General features: G+C 45.0%; 1 protein-coding gene and 2 non-coding genes across 4 annotated transcripts in view; all 3 read left to right on the forward strand.

The window, feature by feature from the left end:
• Positions 1–16865, forward strand: part of VAC14 (VAC14 component of PIKFYVE complex) — a 99084-nt gene that overhangs the window by 17802 nt on the left and 64417 nt on the right. For both annotated transcript variants that reach the window (XM_051974610.1, XM_051974609.1), the window contains exons 8-12: positions 128–262; positions 582–734; positions 3440–3491; positions 7649–7793; positions 9412–9477. In XM_051974610.1, coding sequence (XP_051830570.1) covers positions 128–262; positions 582–734; positions 3440–3491; positions 7649–7793; positions 9412–9477 — 551 coding nt within the window. The remainder of the gene's footprint in view (positions 1–127; positions 263–581; positions 735–3439; positions 3492–7648; positions 7794–9411; positions 9478–16865) is intronic.
• Positions 1586–1656, forward strand: TRNAG-GCC (transfer RNA glycine (anticodon GCC)). Its single transcript has one exon. It is a non-coding gene; the product is annotated as a tRNA-Gly (tRNA).
• On the forward strand, positions 1975–2045 carry TRNAG-GCC (transfer RNA glycine (anticodon GCC)). The gene has a single exon. It is a non-coding gene; the product is annotated as a tRNA-Gly (tRNA).

The raw sequence follows: 16865 nt of genomic DNA on the forward strand, positions 1-16865 counted from the left end.
GCTCCCGAGACTCGTGGGCATGGGCTGCTCCCAGTGTCCCAGGGCGAAGGAGGAGGCAGAGTAGGAGTCGGTCTTTGGGCTGCTTTCCCCCCCCCCTCACCCTCCGTCCGTGGCCTTTCTCTTTCAGACGATCTGATCCAGCTCACGGCGATGTGCTGGATGAGGGAATTCATCCAGCTGGCTGGCCGGGTGATGCTGCCCTACTCCTCGGGCATCCTGACAGCCGTTTTGCCCTGCCTGGCCTATGACGACCGGAAGAAAAGTATCCTTAGCCCTTGGGCAGCAGAGAAATGACCAAAGCCGTGAGGGCCCAGAAGTTGGGGAATCTCGGACAACTGCCCTGTGGTTGTGAGCTCCGAGCTGCCCCTTCTGATGCCTCCCAGGGGGCCCAGGGAGAAGGTGGCGCCGGGGACATTGGCCTGGAGCTCAGCGTCCTCGAGCGCCGGCTGGTCCGGCCCCTCCTTTAGCGGTCGAGGAGACGCGGGCTAAGGGGGTGGGGACTTAGATGGGGCTCCATGGGGGTAGAGGGCGAGCTCAGGCTCTTCTCGTGTTCTGCACTGCCCCTTACATCGCTCCACCAGGCATCAAGGAGATGGCCAATGTGTGCAACCAGAGCCTGATGAAGCTGGTCACCCCTGAGGACGACGAGCCGGACGAGCCCAGGCCTAGGGCCCTGGGCCATCCCGAGACCAGCCCCGACGACTCTCTGGCCAAACAGGAGGTGACCGCCAATGGTGAGTGCTCCTGGGGGATAGAGACGGGGATTCTGCCCCCACCAGCCTGTCTGCCCTTCTCTCCTCGCTCACGCTGGGCAGCCTCCTGCTGGGTCTCCCCCAGCCCCTGCGTCCCCCACCCTCCCAGCCCCTACATCTCCCCCCCAGCCTCTGTGTGTCCTTCATATTCATAAAGCCCGGCTCTGGCGCCGTCCCTCACTGCCTCTTGTCTCAGCCCAGCTCAGGCTCTGTTGTGGTGGGAGCTCCGGGTATCGCCCGTCGTCCCCTCCCCCAGCCTGTGGGGTTTGTGTGAGAGCTGGGAGAGGAGAGGTTGCCCCCCAAGCGTTGCTGTGGCCTCGGCCTGTACCCAATCCCCTGGGGTGGCCGGCCGGGGAGGCAAAGGGCCTCGAGGGCGTTCGGCGCCCTGCTCCCTCCTTGCAGACTCAACCATCTTCCCTCATTTATACACCCGGTGTCAGACTGATTTTTGTGCCAATAGAAGGCTTAACCCGTCATCTGTCAGATTTGCAGTGTTACTTAGGGTGAGTGGTATCCATTAGTTTTGGGGCCCGGACTCTCAAATCAGGAACCAGAGAATCAGTTCCTTTGTCCCTTCCCGGTGTCCCCAGAGCTGAGCAGGGACCTGCAGGGATTCCCGGATCCAGAAGAGTCATGTCTGTTTTCAGACTTACTTCTTCCTCTCTTTTGAACATAGTCAGAGCATCGTAGCTGCATGTAGCCTTAGCCGTGAGGTACGTGGCACTGAGAGAGCAGAAAACGGGAGGCCTCCGAGGATCAGGTTACAGTGGTGCTGCCTGCCCTGCGAGCTGAGCCGGATAAAACAGCTGGAGGCAGAGCCGAGCACAGCTGGAGCATTGGTGGTTCAGTGGTAGAATTCTCGCCTGCCACGCGGGAGGCCCGGGTTCGATTCCCGGCCAATGCAGCAGCAAACTTTTGGGAAGAGAATTTTTAATTGAGTTTCTTTTTTACCTCCCCATTAGCCTGCCATTAATGGGGTGCTCTAAAGACATTTTCTGTTAGTGACCCAAGCAAAGTTTGTTTCGTGATGGAAGATCTTGGGGATTTTTCTTGACTACCTTCAGCCCCAAGAGGCTTTGGGTGGCTACCCCACAGGCCTGAGAGTTAATTAGCTCCTGGTCTTTCCCATCCTGTTCTGTTTGTGTGGCTGGGTGAAGCTCAGAGAACAAGAGGGTGAGCTGGCAGTGACATGGCAGCTACAGGAAGTCTTTCTCCAAGTGCCGCATTGGTGGTTCAGTGGTAGAATTCTCGCCTGCCACGCGGGAGGCCCGGGTTCGATTCCCGGCCAATGCAGCTGATTGATTTTTTTAAAAAGAAATTCCTACATAGCCTTCAAGCAGCTGGATTCCAACCAAAGCATCGCCATAACAAGCCAAGCAGCCTGAGTTGGGATTTTAATGCTTCCTGTAAGTGGTGTCACGGCAGGGAGGAGCTCAGTTCATGCTATTTCCTGGGTGTAGCTCATCTCTTAGAACAGTAATACTTCTTTGAAGTTCTTACCTACCAAGGTGCCTGGGAGATAATAAAAGCTAGTTGAATTAATGAACTGAAGTGCAGAAAAAGAGGAGAATCATCAATCAGTAAGAAACCTAAAAAATTAGATCCTCCAGCTTCCTCTTAGTACTTAAGTTCTTGAATAGGATAGTGGTTCCAATGAAGAAAAAGCCTCTAGGTAAGAAATCTTGCTGGAGTTTCTCTTTGATGACTAAATTTTCCTTTTGAAAGTTGAGTTCCCAGACTACAAGAGATAAGATCATTCTGCTGAAGTAGAGGAAGCCTTGGTCTGACTTCCAATCTCTCCTGCTTCTAAAAGAGCTCAACTCCAGGATCACACAAGCACATTTTAGACCATTTCAAGAATGCTTACCAACAGAGGAGAGCCACAGAAATGAGGATTTATTTTCTTCCTCTAGACTTTGAATCCTATTGGAGATTACAGAATTAGCCTATGATAGCATACACCTTACTTTAAAAAAAAGTCAAGTCTTATCCAGTGCATTTGAGGTAACATTTGGTAACTTGAATTCTAGTAGAGACAATAAAAAGAGCGTTCCTGTAATTAAAATTCAATATAGTAAGATTCCATTTGTGTCAGAGAATAGTTCAGAATGTTATCTCTTTTTCTTCAGACAGATCTAACACTTCCATTTTCTGCTTTATAAAATATAGTCATCCTGAATTTCAACCAGAATCCTAAAGAGGGCTCTCTAACTCCTTAGTGCCTAAAAAATCATTATCATATGACAAAGGGCAAAAAAATGTTTCTAATGTTATTCCTTTGACCTTGAGTGCTGAAAACCAATTTTGGATGATGGTTCAATTCATTAAATCAAGAAGGAATGAGCTGATTGGTTAAAAATTAGTAGTAAAAGGATTTGTGCTACCCAGCAGACTAAGTAGCAATCGAGGGGGCATCCATTCTTCAGAGACCCCAGAGCCCCTTTGGAATTTTCCAGGCCTACTTAGTATTTGGCCCAAGGCCAGCCTGGAGAGAGTACCATAGCCCCAGGCTTGAAGCCATCCATTGTCCCAGCATCTTGGAAAAGTAAGTAAGTGGCCAAGTGAACCATAGTGGTGGGTCCTGTTTCACCTTTAGGTAAAGATGTATGGTATATCCTGGGGCTAGGCCCCTTTTTCCTGAGGGATTGTTTTCCTGACTAATGGGTCTGTTCCTTTCCTGTTTCTAGGCTGCTTGGATGCTTCCTGTGACTCCAGCTTCAGTGTCTTCACTCCAGCCAGGTAAGTCATTTGTGCCACCTGCAGGTCTTTGTAGGGAGGGAGGGGGGCATTCGTTACCAGCTGGATGCCTGAAGAGGAAAGGGATCCCTCGCCCAAGAAGGTTCATAGATAAGGGGCAGAGAGGCCATTGAGCCACATTCCCAACCTTCCTCATTTTGCAGATGAGTTAAGGGCTAAATAAAGACAGGGCTAAGCTTCCTGTACCTCTGCGCCCAGTTCTGAAGTTAAAATGTTTCCTTAAGGAAGGCCCTTATAGAATGCAGTCAGAAACTCCTGGGCATAAAACAGACCCCAAAACTGCCCTGTGCTTACTGAAGGGCAGGCTCCCATCCATTCTCCTTTGTGTGATGTGGGGGGCACCTGGGGGATGCCCCCAGGCCCATGGGAGTGGAGGGTAGGAGGAGTAAGAGCTAGAGGGGCTGCAGAAACCCAGTGTGCCGGGGGTCTTAAGTCACACAAGGGGCAGCACGGTTGCATTTGACTAAAAGGAATTGTGGGTAGAGACATGAACTGTGTGGTAGGATCACCACACGGTGGCAGTGCTGCCACAGGATTTCCTCCCAAGTCCCTGCTGTGGGGAATGGCTTGAAACAAATGTGTTTTTCTCCTTTGAATAATGTATGAAATGCATTGGGGTGTGAGAGGCCCCTTAGAGGGACTGTTCCATTCCCATCCCAACCCAGGCAGACTACAGGGTCTGCTCTATCCCTCGAAATTTTTGATTTAGGGAAGTCTGACAAGACCCTTGCAAAGCTAATCACTCCACACAAGAAAATACCGTTCTAGAGTTGTCACATTGGCCTCTGCAAGAGTCATGTGTAACGAGAAGCAGACCCAGCCCCAGCCCAAACTCTGCCTTCTACCCATAGCATGTGTCCCAGATTGACTGGTTGAATCAGTAAGCTCCAACAAAGTAAGGTCTACTTCTAAAAATGGACCTCAGAAACCACTTGACTTTCCCTACACTTTCTATTGAAAGTTCTTCTCCTGGACTAGGCACGATAAAGTAGTCCCTGCCTATGAAGACCTTGCATGTTATTGTGGGATGCTGTGCAGTTACAAGTGTAACATGAGGACAATCGAGAGAGTACAGAGCGACGATGAGAATCAGAAAAATCTTCATTGAGGAGGCTACGCCCAAGACAGTGATTTTGAGAAACAGCTGAAGAGCGCTTGTGCAGGTGCCCGGAGATGGCACTGCAGTGGGCTGCTATGGGCCCTGTAGCTGGTAGCTCGAGCTCGTGAGAGGAGGGATGTGAGGGAAGACGGGGGAGAGGGGGAGCCTGATTGTTAGAGGCTGGCCAAGGATGTTGGCAGCAGTGCTCTCCCGGGAGCTTTCGGAGCGGGAGAGTGACGTGCCTGAACCTGTGTCTTGGGAGGGTTCTTAGGGTACAGGGGTGGGAAGTAGGCTGGAGCCGGAGAGGTCAGAAGCAGGGAAGCCTCCCTCTCCCACTGGCACAAAAGGGCAGTTTCTCCACTGGAGGGCACGTTGGCACTCGCCTCACCCAGCTCCTAGGAGGGCTGGGTCTTGGCATATGGCTAGTTTTCAGGCTCTGAATAGCTGAAAGATCATTTCTAAAATTGCTGGCTAGGTTGATTGTTCATTAAACCTCCACAGTCGCCTCATGTTCCGTGCTAGAAAACACAATCATTTTGCTTGGCAGGGAGGCATCTCCTGCTTGGTTTAGCCTTCTCTCGACTGGTTACTTCCCACTTGGCTCATGACTGCGGAGCACATTTTCTTTCTCTGCCTTTCCCTGTGCATCCAGAGCATCTTGGTTTCTTATTTCAACTCGTGCTGTCACTGCCCAGAAGAGCAAGAGTGCAGAAAATGAGTAGGAAGAAAGGTGTATGAAGTTGAGGGGTGGGGGCCCCACAGAGCCAGAACCCCCTCATTTAAATGAGTTCCCAGACATGTCTTTGTGGGGAGCTTGGCATTGTCAGTGCTATTTCATTCTCAGGTTCTTGACTCAGGTAGTACCAAAAAAGTTTGAAAATACTTAGTAAAATTTCATTAATCTAATAAATCTAGATCACGTGGTGGTCCTTCACTCGCATGTTCCCCCTTTTCCCCCAGTCACTTCTACAAAGGCTCAGACTTTCCTGAACCAGGTCTAAGAAAAAAGACATTTTAAGTTGGGGCGACTCAGAGTGTCCTCTTTCCTCTGGCTGGCCAGAGCATCAGAAGGCAAGCTAAACCAGTAACTCAAAAGCAGGGCAGCCAGACTGGATCCGGGATCCATTTTGTGCACTCTGCCACAGCTGGGCCCCTGCTGCTGGTCATCCTCTGCTGAGGAGCTGCACAGACGTGGCCGGCCCAAAAGCAGCTGTGACCCCTATGTCCTCTCTTCGTCCGGCTCCTGCAGGCAAGCATGACTCCTGCCTCTCAGCCTGCCTGGGGCCAGTCTCCTTCGTCCCTGGGGAGCTGATGAAAAGAGGTCCTTGAGGGGAAAGTTAAAGTCAAGTTCTGTGCCTCGACAATAGCAAACAGAAGGATGAAATGGTGGATCACCTAGGCCCAGGAGCAAAGTGCTGTTTCAGGTGCTCAGGAAAGCCACGCAGCAGCTTTTGGTGTCTGCATTCCCCACAAGGCCCAGGAGCCTTCCAGGATAACAGGATTCTGCTGGCAGTAAAGAAGAGGACTTAGTGGGAAGGGCCTGAGAGCCAGTGACTGATGGAGCTGTTTGCTTAGACCAGCCAAGTCAAGAGACAAGTCACAGACTAAAGATGTCATGAAGAGAAACTTTGCCTGTGAAGGAAGAGAGAGAGAGATCCAAGAAATTGAGTCAGGTAGCAGAGGAATATGTTTACGGGTCCCCAGGCCAGAGCCGGAAACAGGAGCTTTAGTACACAGTGTTCTGCTGTGGGGCTGAATAGCTTTCTGTCCCTGCTTCACTTCTCCTATCCTTGATGTGAGGCTGCCAGAGCAACGGGGAGCCTTTGGGTGCCCTGGACCCTCAGACACCAGTACCCTTGGGGAAAATCGCATTGCAAGAGAAAGAAGCCGATCCAGGGGTCCTGCTTTCTGTTCTGTACTGCTGATCACATCCCAACCATCGTGGCCGTCGGAGGAGTGAGGCCCCCCACCGTCACCCCTGTGAAGGGCATCATGGGGAAAGGAGAACCCAATTAGCCAGCAATTCCATTCGAAAATCACTCGGAGTGAGAGTGTGCCCTTTAGGAATTCACATCAAATGAGCCTCAGAAAGGCTTCAGGCAAATGTAAGAGGTGGAGCTGCTGAGTTCCTGTGTATGTGAATAATTCAGCCAGCTTAACTGTCATGTACAAGTCCATAGGAAATGCCACATCGCAGGGGGTATTTAGTCCCTCTGCTAATAGACACCATGTTGAGATTGCAGAGATGACCTCAGCCACCACCTAAGCCTGTGTGCCTTCCTATGGGCAACAGCCCTAAAAGCACAGTTCAAGGCAAGTTACTGAGTTTCTCTTTGCCTTACTTGGCTCATGTTTAAAATAGGGGGAATGATATTTTCACAATCACCTTGCAAAATTGTGAAGAAAGTATTCTGTCAACTCAGAAGTGCTGCTGTGGTGCCTTCAGTATGATTGTTTTCTAAAAGAATGCTGGGAGGAAAACTGTGTTGGCCTGGACCCTAAGAAAACCTAGAATTTATGTCCTTGGAGGGTGATAAGCAGAGGCTTTTGTTCAGCTGCCTCTTCGTCAGAAAAAAGCACAGAGGATCAGAACGGGACCTGATGGAGAAGGGCAGAGGACTTTCCAAACCCTGAATCCTTCCTTCCTTGATACCATTCTGTTGCTGGATACCACCATAATCTGGGACGAAATGACTTGTAGCAGCTGGATATCTCTGAGCCAATGTTGAGTGGAGGCCTTTTGAATGGTTTGAGGCAAATTTCATTTGGTTGGTGCTAGGGAAAAGAATGATGTCCCTGGGCCCGTGACCAGGCCCTTCTCCCCAAGTCTTTCCTGAATGTGTGTTTGAGGAGCTGCTGGGAGTATGCAGGAGGAATGGAAAGGAACATCATGGGAAACGTGATGTGGGGCCGCTGCTCGTTCCCTGGGGCTTGTGGGTAGCCAGGGCGCGACGTCACTTTGCGGCTTTCGGGATCAGGTTGGGAGCAGTTTGGTCTGGAGGGCTGTGTCTCAGTTCTGTCTTTGTGCTCTCGTAAGCAGCTCCGAAGGGCTACCAGTGACGCTGAACCTCGATGAGATCATGCAGGTACTGAACTGCCACCTCCATGACCCAGCCATTGGGATGATGACCAGGATCGCTGTCCTAAAGTGGCTCTACCACTTGTATATCAAGACTCCCCGGAAGGTAAGCCAGGGGCCCTCCCAGACCAGGGAACGACAGCAGCCGGCGCTTTCCCTAGTACGTGCCCGGTGGCATTTTCCCCCACTTCCAGGTTTGTGAGGTGCTGGCAAGCAAAGCAGTGATGAGTGCTCAAAGTGAGGATCAATATGTCCTCTGGGGCCACTTCAGACTTAGGACTGGGGAGAGGGAGACGATTTCTGGAGGGTAGAGTTAACTTCATGAGGACATTTTGCCTGCCCCTACTTCCAACCTTTATTTTATGTTTTCTGTTTTTAAAATAAATCTATTTTTGGTTTGGAAATGGAATGTCAGCATTTTGATACCAAAAAAAAAAAACCCTTGCAACAAACGATTTTAAAATCTGGTGGATTTAAGACTTTTCTTAAGTAGTTAACTCGAGGACTCTTACACGTTCCTGAAGAATTCTAACATGTTATATGTTGCTGAATAGTGAAAGCCTCACAACAAAAACATTTTGTGCATTCAGGGAGCATTTAGACTCGGGGGAAGAAGGAACTGTCGGGAGTCCCTCCTCCCTTCCAAAGAAGGCAGTTTCAATAAAATAGGTCACTGTTTTGTCATGGGGCACCTGGTTGCCCAGTGGGTAGAGGGCTGGGCCTAGAGTCAAGAAGGCCTAAGTATCTATCCAGGCACACACACCAGCTGGGTGACCCTGGGCAAGCCGTGTAATCTTTGTTTGCTTTGGTTGTCACAATGGAAAAGTGGGCGTAATAACAGCTCCAACCTTGCAGGGTTATTGTGAGGTTCCAGTGAGATCCTATTTATAAAAAGCACTTAGCATTGGGTACATAATAGGTGCTAGATAAATACTTATTCTTCCTTTCCTTTTTTAAATGTACTAATCAATCAAAAAATATTTATTAAGTGGCTACTGTATGCCAAATGTTCAAGAAAAATGGAATCACGTAAGTGTCATTGGGATCTTTTAAGTCTGATAAATATGCCATTGGAAACACTTGGTCATTTTTAGGCATTTTTACTAATACCTTTTTTATACATTGTCTAACATTTCCAACTGTTTCTAACCATCCCTTATAATAAACATAATGTCATAAACAAAATTCTAAAATTTTAGAATAAAAAACTCCAGACACAAAATTTGCAAGATACACATAGTATTATTCAGTGCAGATAAATGAGAAGAAAATTTTATACAACTTGTATAACTTCTGTCAAAAGTCGAACCAATATGATTTATTTTCTTTACTAATAATTTTACTTGAATACTATTTTGAGTAAAATGAGTTATTGAAGAGCAATATTTTTGGTTAAGTAGTAAAACATAGGTTTCTGTTTTATACTATTAACCTTAATACATTTTAGCATCACAGCAAAATGTGATTGATTATCAAAGTAGTTTTGTTACATCACAAAAAAAATTACAAATAATTAAATAATTTCTTTATTCTACAGCCAATTTTTACATCCCTTTCCTCTACTGACTACAATAATTAGGAATTAAGGTACTTTTTTCTTTTCTAAAAAATCCCTTTTCATAAAACTTGAGATGAAAGGCAAATTGGAACCATTTTCTTTTCCTCTCGGCATATTATACTTCAGGTAAATTATTAATTCAGGTAATTATTGTTTTCTTTTCCAGATGTTCCGACATACAGATAACCTTTTCCCCATCCTACTTCGCACCTTGTCAGATGAATCAGATGAGGTAAAAAAAACTTAAATATTTTAATATCACACTGTTGATCTTTGTTGTCTTTTAGTATGGGATCTCAGGTTTAAGAGAAAGCTACTATGTCCATTTTCTTCTGTTCTTACATCCATGCCAAAAAGCTATGACCTAATAATCACTATCCTTATATCCAACCAAATGAATCTTTTTTTTTCCATTCTTAAAACATTTTAGTAATATTTTAGTTTTCCAAATACATGCAAAGATAGTTTTCAACATTCACCTTTGCAAAATCTTGTGTTTCAGATTTTTCTCCCTCCCCACAAGACAGTAAGCAATCTGAACTAGGATAAGCATGTGCAGTTCTTCTAAACATATTTCCTTATTCATCATGAGCATCTTTAAAAAAAAATAAATAAACTCTTATTGCTATTTTTTTTAATCTCTTACCTAATATTTCCCACTGCCTCTACCTCTTTGTAAAGAGCTATCCCTTATAATGAAGTAAAAAAGACAGAAAGAAAACCTTTTTTAGTGATAAATCATTTTAGTATTCTGTCTAATAGTGGCTATTGTTTATGTTTATATCACTGGTGGAGAGTCACTTCTTTCCTCGGGCCTTTTTTGGAAGTTTCATAGGATAGTGTGTGAGTGAGGAACATTCCTTGGAAAAGAGCTCTTTTCCATAGATAGCTATCTATCTCTAGAGGGAAGTTAGGCCCTTTCAATGTTTTGGTTTAAGCCTTTCTCTGCCTAGTACTTTAGTCTTGCTAGCTCATGGGAAAGAAATCAGAACAGTTTTGATGATAATAAGCATGTTTTTGTGGAACAGGCTAATGATTTGAGTTAGTGCGTAAGCTCATTTTAAGTAGGGATCTTCTTGTATCTCTGCTGTCTAGCTCAGTGCCTGACATTTGTTACTCAGTAAACACTTGTGATAAGAAGATGATCAAGAGAAACAGTAGCCCTGCTACTTCTTGAGCTCTTGATACCGTCTTGCTGGGGGCATATACACCCGACTTGGTTGGGTTGGGAGCCTTTTATTTGAGATGCAGTTTCCTTTCTCTGCAGGGAACAAGCACTTAGACAAGGCTGGGCCTACCTTACCCTTCCATACAAGCCCTCTGCTGACCTCCATTTCCTATTTCTGGCTTCCTATCACATATTGGATGACTGAAACAGAACTCATTTTCTTCCCCTCCAGAACCTCCCCTCTTCCTCCCTTCCCTGTGACTAGTGAGGACTCCCCCTTCACAGCCAGGCTGGTCCTGTTACTTCTGCTTTCCCACAGCTCTACTCCGACACTGCCGCCATGCTGCTACGAGCTCCCCTCACCTCAAGACTGGGCTATTTGTACCTCCAGTCCATCCGCCATTCAGCTGCCGATTTAAGGCAGACCCATTCAGTGAACTCCAGGTTTCCCAGTTAACCTTCAGATCAAGCATAAAATGCTTTGTTTGGCTTTTCAAGCCCTTCCTCCCTGGCTGCCTCCTGCCTCCTCAGTCTTCTTTTTGCCCTCCAAGTGTTCTCCAGGACTGGCCATCTTTTTGTTCTGGCCCCGGCCTCCCAGATGTGTGCATTGCCTCTGGCTCTGCCCTTCCGCTTCCCCCAAGCCTTAGCTTGGTCACACTTTCTGCAAGAACTCTTTCAGAGCCCTTAATCTCCCTGTCTTTCCTCTGAGAATAGCTCCAATTCATTCTGTGTGCATCCCCCCCTCTCCCTCAAAAACAGGAGTTGTGGGATTTGTTTTGTTGTGGGTGAGTGGGTGGGGGAGCTTTCTTGTGCCTCTAACACAGCACAATGCCCAGCCTAAGGTAGGCTTAATAATGCTTGATGACTCTTCAGTGCTTCTCTGAGACTAATGCGGTGAGCCTGGGCTATTTCCCTCCCCCCTCTCCTTGACTTAAGGGCAGTGATGGTGTTGAGGTTCAGAAGGTTGGGAGTCGCAGACTGGTGTCACGAGATATCTGAAAGGGATTTGCAGGCTTGGACCAGTGTCCAAATCAAGGGCCAAAGTTTATTGTAACTGTAACACCAATTGAAGTAGGCTAAGTTCCAAAAGGATTTAGCAAAGAATTAGGATCAAGAAGATAAATTTATAGGAAAAAGATAGATCAAATGCTTCATGTCACTGATATGCTAATTTTATGGCTTAGAGGTAGAATTGAGGAGTGGTCTTAGAGGTAGAGCTGAAAAGGGATTTGGTGTGCACCTCATTTTTATCTCAGAAACTCTGTAATCACTGACAGATTGTTATTTGTCAGCCAGCATTGTTTGTGGAACTAGACACTGCCAAGGCCAAGTGGCCCTAGAATTGTTGCCACTTCTCTGCTAGAAGCTGCATCCCATCATTCCCTCCTCAAGCAGATGAGACCCAAATTCATTTGGGACAAAGAGATGAAGGTCTCATCATCTGGAGCTAATTCAGGCTGACCAGGGGTGTAGAGCTGGCCCTGCCCAGTGGGGTCCAGACTGAGGAGGGGAGACAAGTGACTTATAGGTAGCAACAGCAGCATCCAGGGATATCAGAATCAGATAGCAGGTGATATTCAGGTTGACCAAGTAGTTGGAATTTCATGGCTTGGAGTCTGGAAGAAACAACTCTCACAAATAGATTAAAAATGCAGGGGCCAAATATGACCCCCAAAAAAGAATAATTAAAAGTGGAATTAGTATAGTAGTTACTACAGACAGTAACTAGGAACCTCACCCAAAAGAAGATCTGGGGAAAAAGGGGAAGATGAGGCTATCATGAATGTCTCACAAAGGGACAGCTTTTCCTAGTGTAAATACCAAAGAAAATTTCCCCAAATTCCTGCTTTTGTCTCCTCAAAGGAGTAGGGGCAATAGGTAGAACAGTGCCATTTTATACAGTGAAAGGACCTATAGCACAAATACCATAATGTTTAAAAGTCATTAGGCCATTGGGTAAATAGGATGATAGGTAGAATGGAGATAATAATTAATCTTTGGGTGGGTTTGATCTCCTTTAGCAAAAACTCTGAACCTTTTCAGTCTTACAAGGAAAGAATTTTTACCCAATGAGTAAAGGTGTCAACAAAACCCAAAAGCACTTTGAAGCTTCTGCGAGGGGGCATATATGTAAAATCTATCTGCAATCTTTCCCTGAGTAGCCGGTGAAGGAAATCAAAAATGCAGGCAGACAAAAATAGCCTGTGAGCACATACATGATAGGATAAAGCATCCTTAGCTCTGGTAACCAATCATGCAGTAACAATTTCACCTCATAACCAGACTCAGGAATAATCAGGAGGGAAACAAAGAAACAGAACTGGGAAACTGAATCAGAAGGATCTCATCTTAAGCAGAGGCTATTGTCCTCCCAACTCTTGCCCATATAAGACATCCACCTGTGACAGTTCAGGAAGGCATCCCTCTGAGTAACTTAAGGCATTTCTCTCGAATGGTGGGTTACTAACTTAATAATAAGGCAATCAAATTCAAAACTCAATATTAATTACAGTCACGAGAGATTTTGTCTCTAATAGCAAATTCTAAGCAAAGTTTACAACTAGATACATTATTTTTAAAAGTTTACCAAGATTTTACACACATAGGAGATTTTGTTTAACGTGTTTCTTTTTCTTTTTCTTGAATTTAAACTCATCCTGGTGCAAAGAATCAATCATTAAACAAGCTTATAGATTCTTAGTAAACACATTCCTTGTTTAGGAACTGTACATCCTAAACAGGCTCATTTCTCAGGGCTGATGACCTTGCTTATCCTGATGGTTTCAAAAAAACTTGCAAGCTTACAAATTGAGGTAAGTTGACAGAGATCCCAGCGAAGGGTCTGAACTTGTTTTTGCCCACTCCAACCATTTTTAGTGTTTTTTGTGGGCTGAGCTGTTTGATATCTCCCTCACTCTGTGAAGGGGGAAAAGATGTTGCACACCTCATACTTGAAGGCGACCTGATAAGGTTTTCACTCATCTTTCTTGTTCCACATATGGTAATTAGCAATTTTAGGTTTAACATGATGATAGTAACTTAACAGTTTCAGAATTTTGCTAATAGCCAAATAATCTTAGCTGTAATTTCCTCTTAATTTTCTAGGCAAAGGCGAAAATGCCTAATTCCCTAAATAACACGTGCAAAATATTATAAAACAGGATTAGCACGTCTATATAAAATTTCCACCTTCTTTTAGTTCAGTTTATTTTGTCCCCAAGCTGTTGAAGCTTTGGAAGTTCTCAGGGAGGATTTCTGTTTCCTTAAATAAGTTTCCCTTTTGTTTTAGGGAGATAACAAGACAATTCATAAAATTCAGATAAAACATTTTAAAGTTGACTTAACTTTAGTTCATGGGATTCCCTAAATTCTAATTAAATGTTCCAGACAAACTGAATTGCCATTTGATTATTTTCCAATTCACACAAACCATTTCTCTTTTGTGAGCCAGGAAAGGGTTAAGGTGCCTGTTTTTACTGTCAGGACCCTCAAAAGTCTGACTCTCCATAACTGAAAAGCAGGTTGTTTGTTGTCAGAGTTTTTCAGGTTGCAATGAACTACTTTTCTGTTTTCCTAAAGTTTCCAAATGCTTAAATCCTCTGTTAACACTGTCAGTCCAAATAGGTTACAATTTGCATATTCCTTTAGTGGGCTTTGATTAGAGCTCCTTTAAAATTGTTTTTCCCATGTTCTCAAATAGCACATTTCACGAACTGAATATATTTTCTTTCTCTCTCATCCCTTCATCTACATATCCCTGCTACAATTAGGGAAGAGGGAGAAAAGAGAAACAGACTCTCTCTCCTCTATGCACTATCCTCCTAGTCCTAGGAAGGCCTTAATTCAATTGAATTTGCTTAATTTAGTTGAATTTGCTTCCAAATTACTTTACACACACACACACACACACACGCACACATGCACACATATACACACACACACATACACACGGAATAAAGCCCAGGGGAGGCCAGATTCTCCCCATACAGATCAACAAATATTGAGGTTCAAAAGGGAAGGGACCCCCAAGATTTTGGGGGTCACATCCTGAAGCATCTCAAAAGAATTTGCAGTTTCAAACCCATCTCCAAATCAAGGGGCAAAGTTATTGTAATTGTAACTCCAGTTTTAGGCGGGCTAATTTCCAAAAGGATTTAGCAAAGAAGCAGGAGCAAGAAGATTTTTATAGGAATTTATAGGAAATTTATAGGAAAAGACAGAGAAATCTGGTTCTTCATGTCACTGATATGCTGATTTAGAGGTAGAATTGAGGTGAGAATAGAGGTGGAGTTGAAGAATGGTCTGGTATGCAGCTCATTATTGTCTCAGAAGCTTAGTAATCATTGACAGAGCCTTACCTGACAGCCAGCATTGTTTGTGGAATTGGGCACTATCCAGGCCAGGTGGCCTCAGGGTTGAGGATCAGTGGGCTCAAGATTGAGCCCTGCAGCCCCAGGGTTGCTGCCACATCTCCCCTGGAAGCTGCACCCCATCAGTAGGCCACAGAGCCCTGCTTGGAGCAGGAGTCACTAGGTTCTTTGGACATGAGCAGACCCTGCAGCCTCAGGCCGCTCTGAACCAGGCAGGTGGTTGGACTGGCCTGGGCCAAGGGCCTTCCAGGTTCCTGTGGAGGAAGGTGCCAAGCTCGAGCGCACAGCTCTCACTGGCTTTTATGGTTCAGCCTGATTTCCTTTCTCCCTCCCCCAGATCTCCATGAAGAGGGGCAGAATGAGCTCTGCCCTGTCACTAGTGACAGGCTCATAGGGGCCAAGAACACAGACAGTAGATTGGTGCCAGCTTTATAGTCAAAGGTCTCGGGTTTCTGTCCTAGCTCTGCCACTTAGAGACCATATGACTTTGGGCAAATTATTCAGAATCTGTGGGCCTCAATGTCTCTATCTGTAAAATCAGGGAGATGGGCTAGGTGACCCTGAAGGCTTTTTTTCCTCTCCAAATCTGTGATCCCACCGTTCTCCCTGCCCCCTTTCCTCCCAAACCTTCCATTGGAGGCAGCCTGCAAGTCCCAGATAGACAGCCTGTCAGACTGAAATGACTCATAATATAGTCAGGGCCTCATTTGAATACAAAAAGGAAAAGAATATTGCTGATTGATTCCTTTCCTGGCACTCCAGTGGAAACAGCTGAGTTTTCAGAGTCTTTTAAATTGGGTTGTTTAATCCCATCCAGCTTTCTCTCCCTTGAAATTGGTTTTTTTGTGTCAGTATTGGAGGGATTCGGGAGGAGATTCAGTACATTAAACTGCTTTCTTAGATTGCTTCCATGGAAATTTGTTTGCTGAAATGGCAAGTATTTTCAAGGCTTTGGAGCCTATCTCTTGGTACCCTGGCGCAGAAGGAATTAGAAGCTTCTTTCTAGGGCGATTGTGCAGGACAGAGCAGGGGGACAAGAAAGAATAGGGTAATGGGAGAGGAGGTGGAAGCCACTATTTAAGGCCTTTGATAGGTCAAAGAGAGCCTTGGCATGGCCTGGCACTAAATGTTCTTCCTGTAGTTTTTTCTGACTGTTATTTCTTTTCTATTGCCTTATTCTTTCTAGCTTTCCAAACTCTTGAGGTAAATGTAGCGTTGGGCTCAGGGGAAACTTGACTGGTCTAATCAGTCTTTCACACCTGAGGTAGAACCATTCCAGACTTCTGAGGATCTTCTCTTTGAAAAGGATTTATTCAAGGTTCCAAGGCTTCTTTCAGCTTTGATGAATTACTTACTATGTGCCAAACACTGTGCTCAATGAAAGGGGTACAGGAGAGAGTAACCTTTGCCTTGAGGAGCTTTTATTCCAATGGGGGAGACAGAATGTGCATTTTTAGGCATGTATACAATATACACAAACAGAATACAAAGTTAAATTGCTGTAATTTCAATTATCTTTCTTCCAGGAAAATTTTTTTGGACCTATTTTCTAAGACTTTAGTTCCATTGCTGGAAATTCATCCATATTCTTCTAATTCAATTGAAATTTTAGAGGCCAGAATGTTATACTTGATCTAGAACTGGAGCTTATTTTGTGCAAAAACTTTTTAATTTATTATAATCAAAATTATCCAGTTTACATTTCATAATCTTCTCCGTCTCTTGGTGGATCATAAATTCTTCTCTTCTCCATAGATCTGACAGGCAAACTATTCCTGTTTTGCTTATGGTATCACACTTTATGTCTAAATTATGCACCCATTTTGACTTTATCTAGGTATTTTTATGTGATGTGAGGTGTTGGTCTGTACCTGGTTTCTACTATACTATTTTCCAATTTTCCCAGCAGTTTTTGTTAGACAGTAACTTCTTATCCCAGAAGCTAGAGTTTGGGAGTTTATCAAACAGTAGATTACTGTAGTCATTTATTACTGTGTCTTGTGTACCTAATTTTTTTTCACAGATCCATTACTCTATTTCTTAGCCAGTACCAAATAGTTTTGATGATTGTCACTTTATAAT

Source organism: Antechinus flavipes, chromosome 2, assembly GCF_016432865.1.
Source record: "Antechinus flavipes isolate AdamAnt ecotype Samford, QLD, Australia chromosome 2, AdamAnt_v2, whole genome shotgun sequence".
Lineage (NCBI taxonomy): Eukaryota > Metazoa > Chordata > Mammalia > Dasyuromorphia > Dasyuridae > Antechinus > Antechinus flavipes.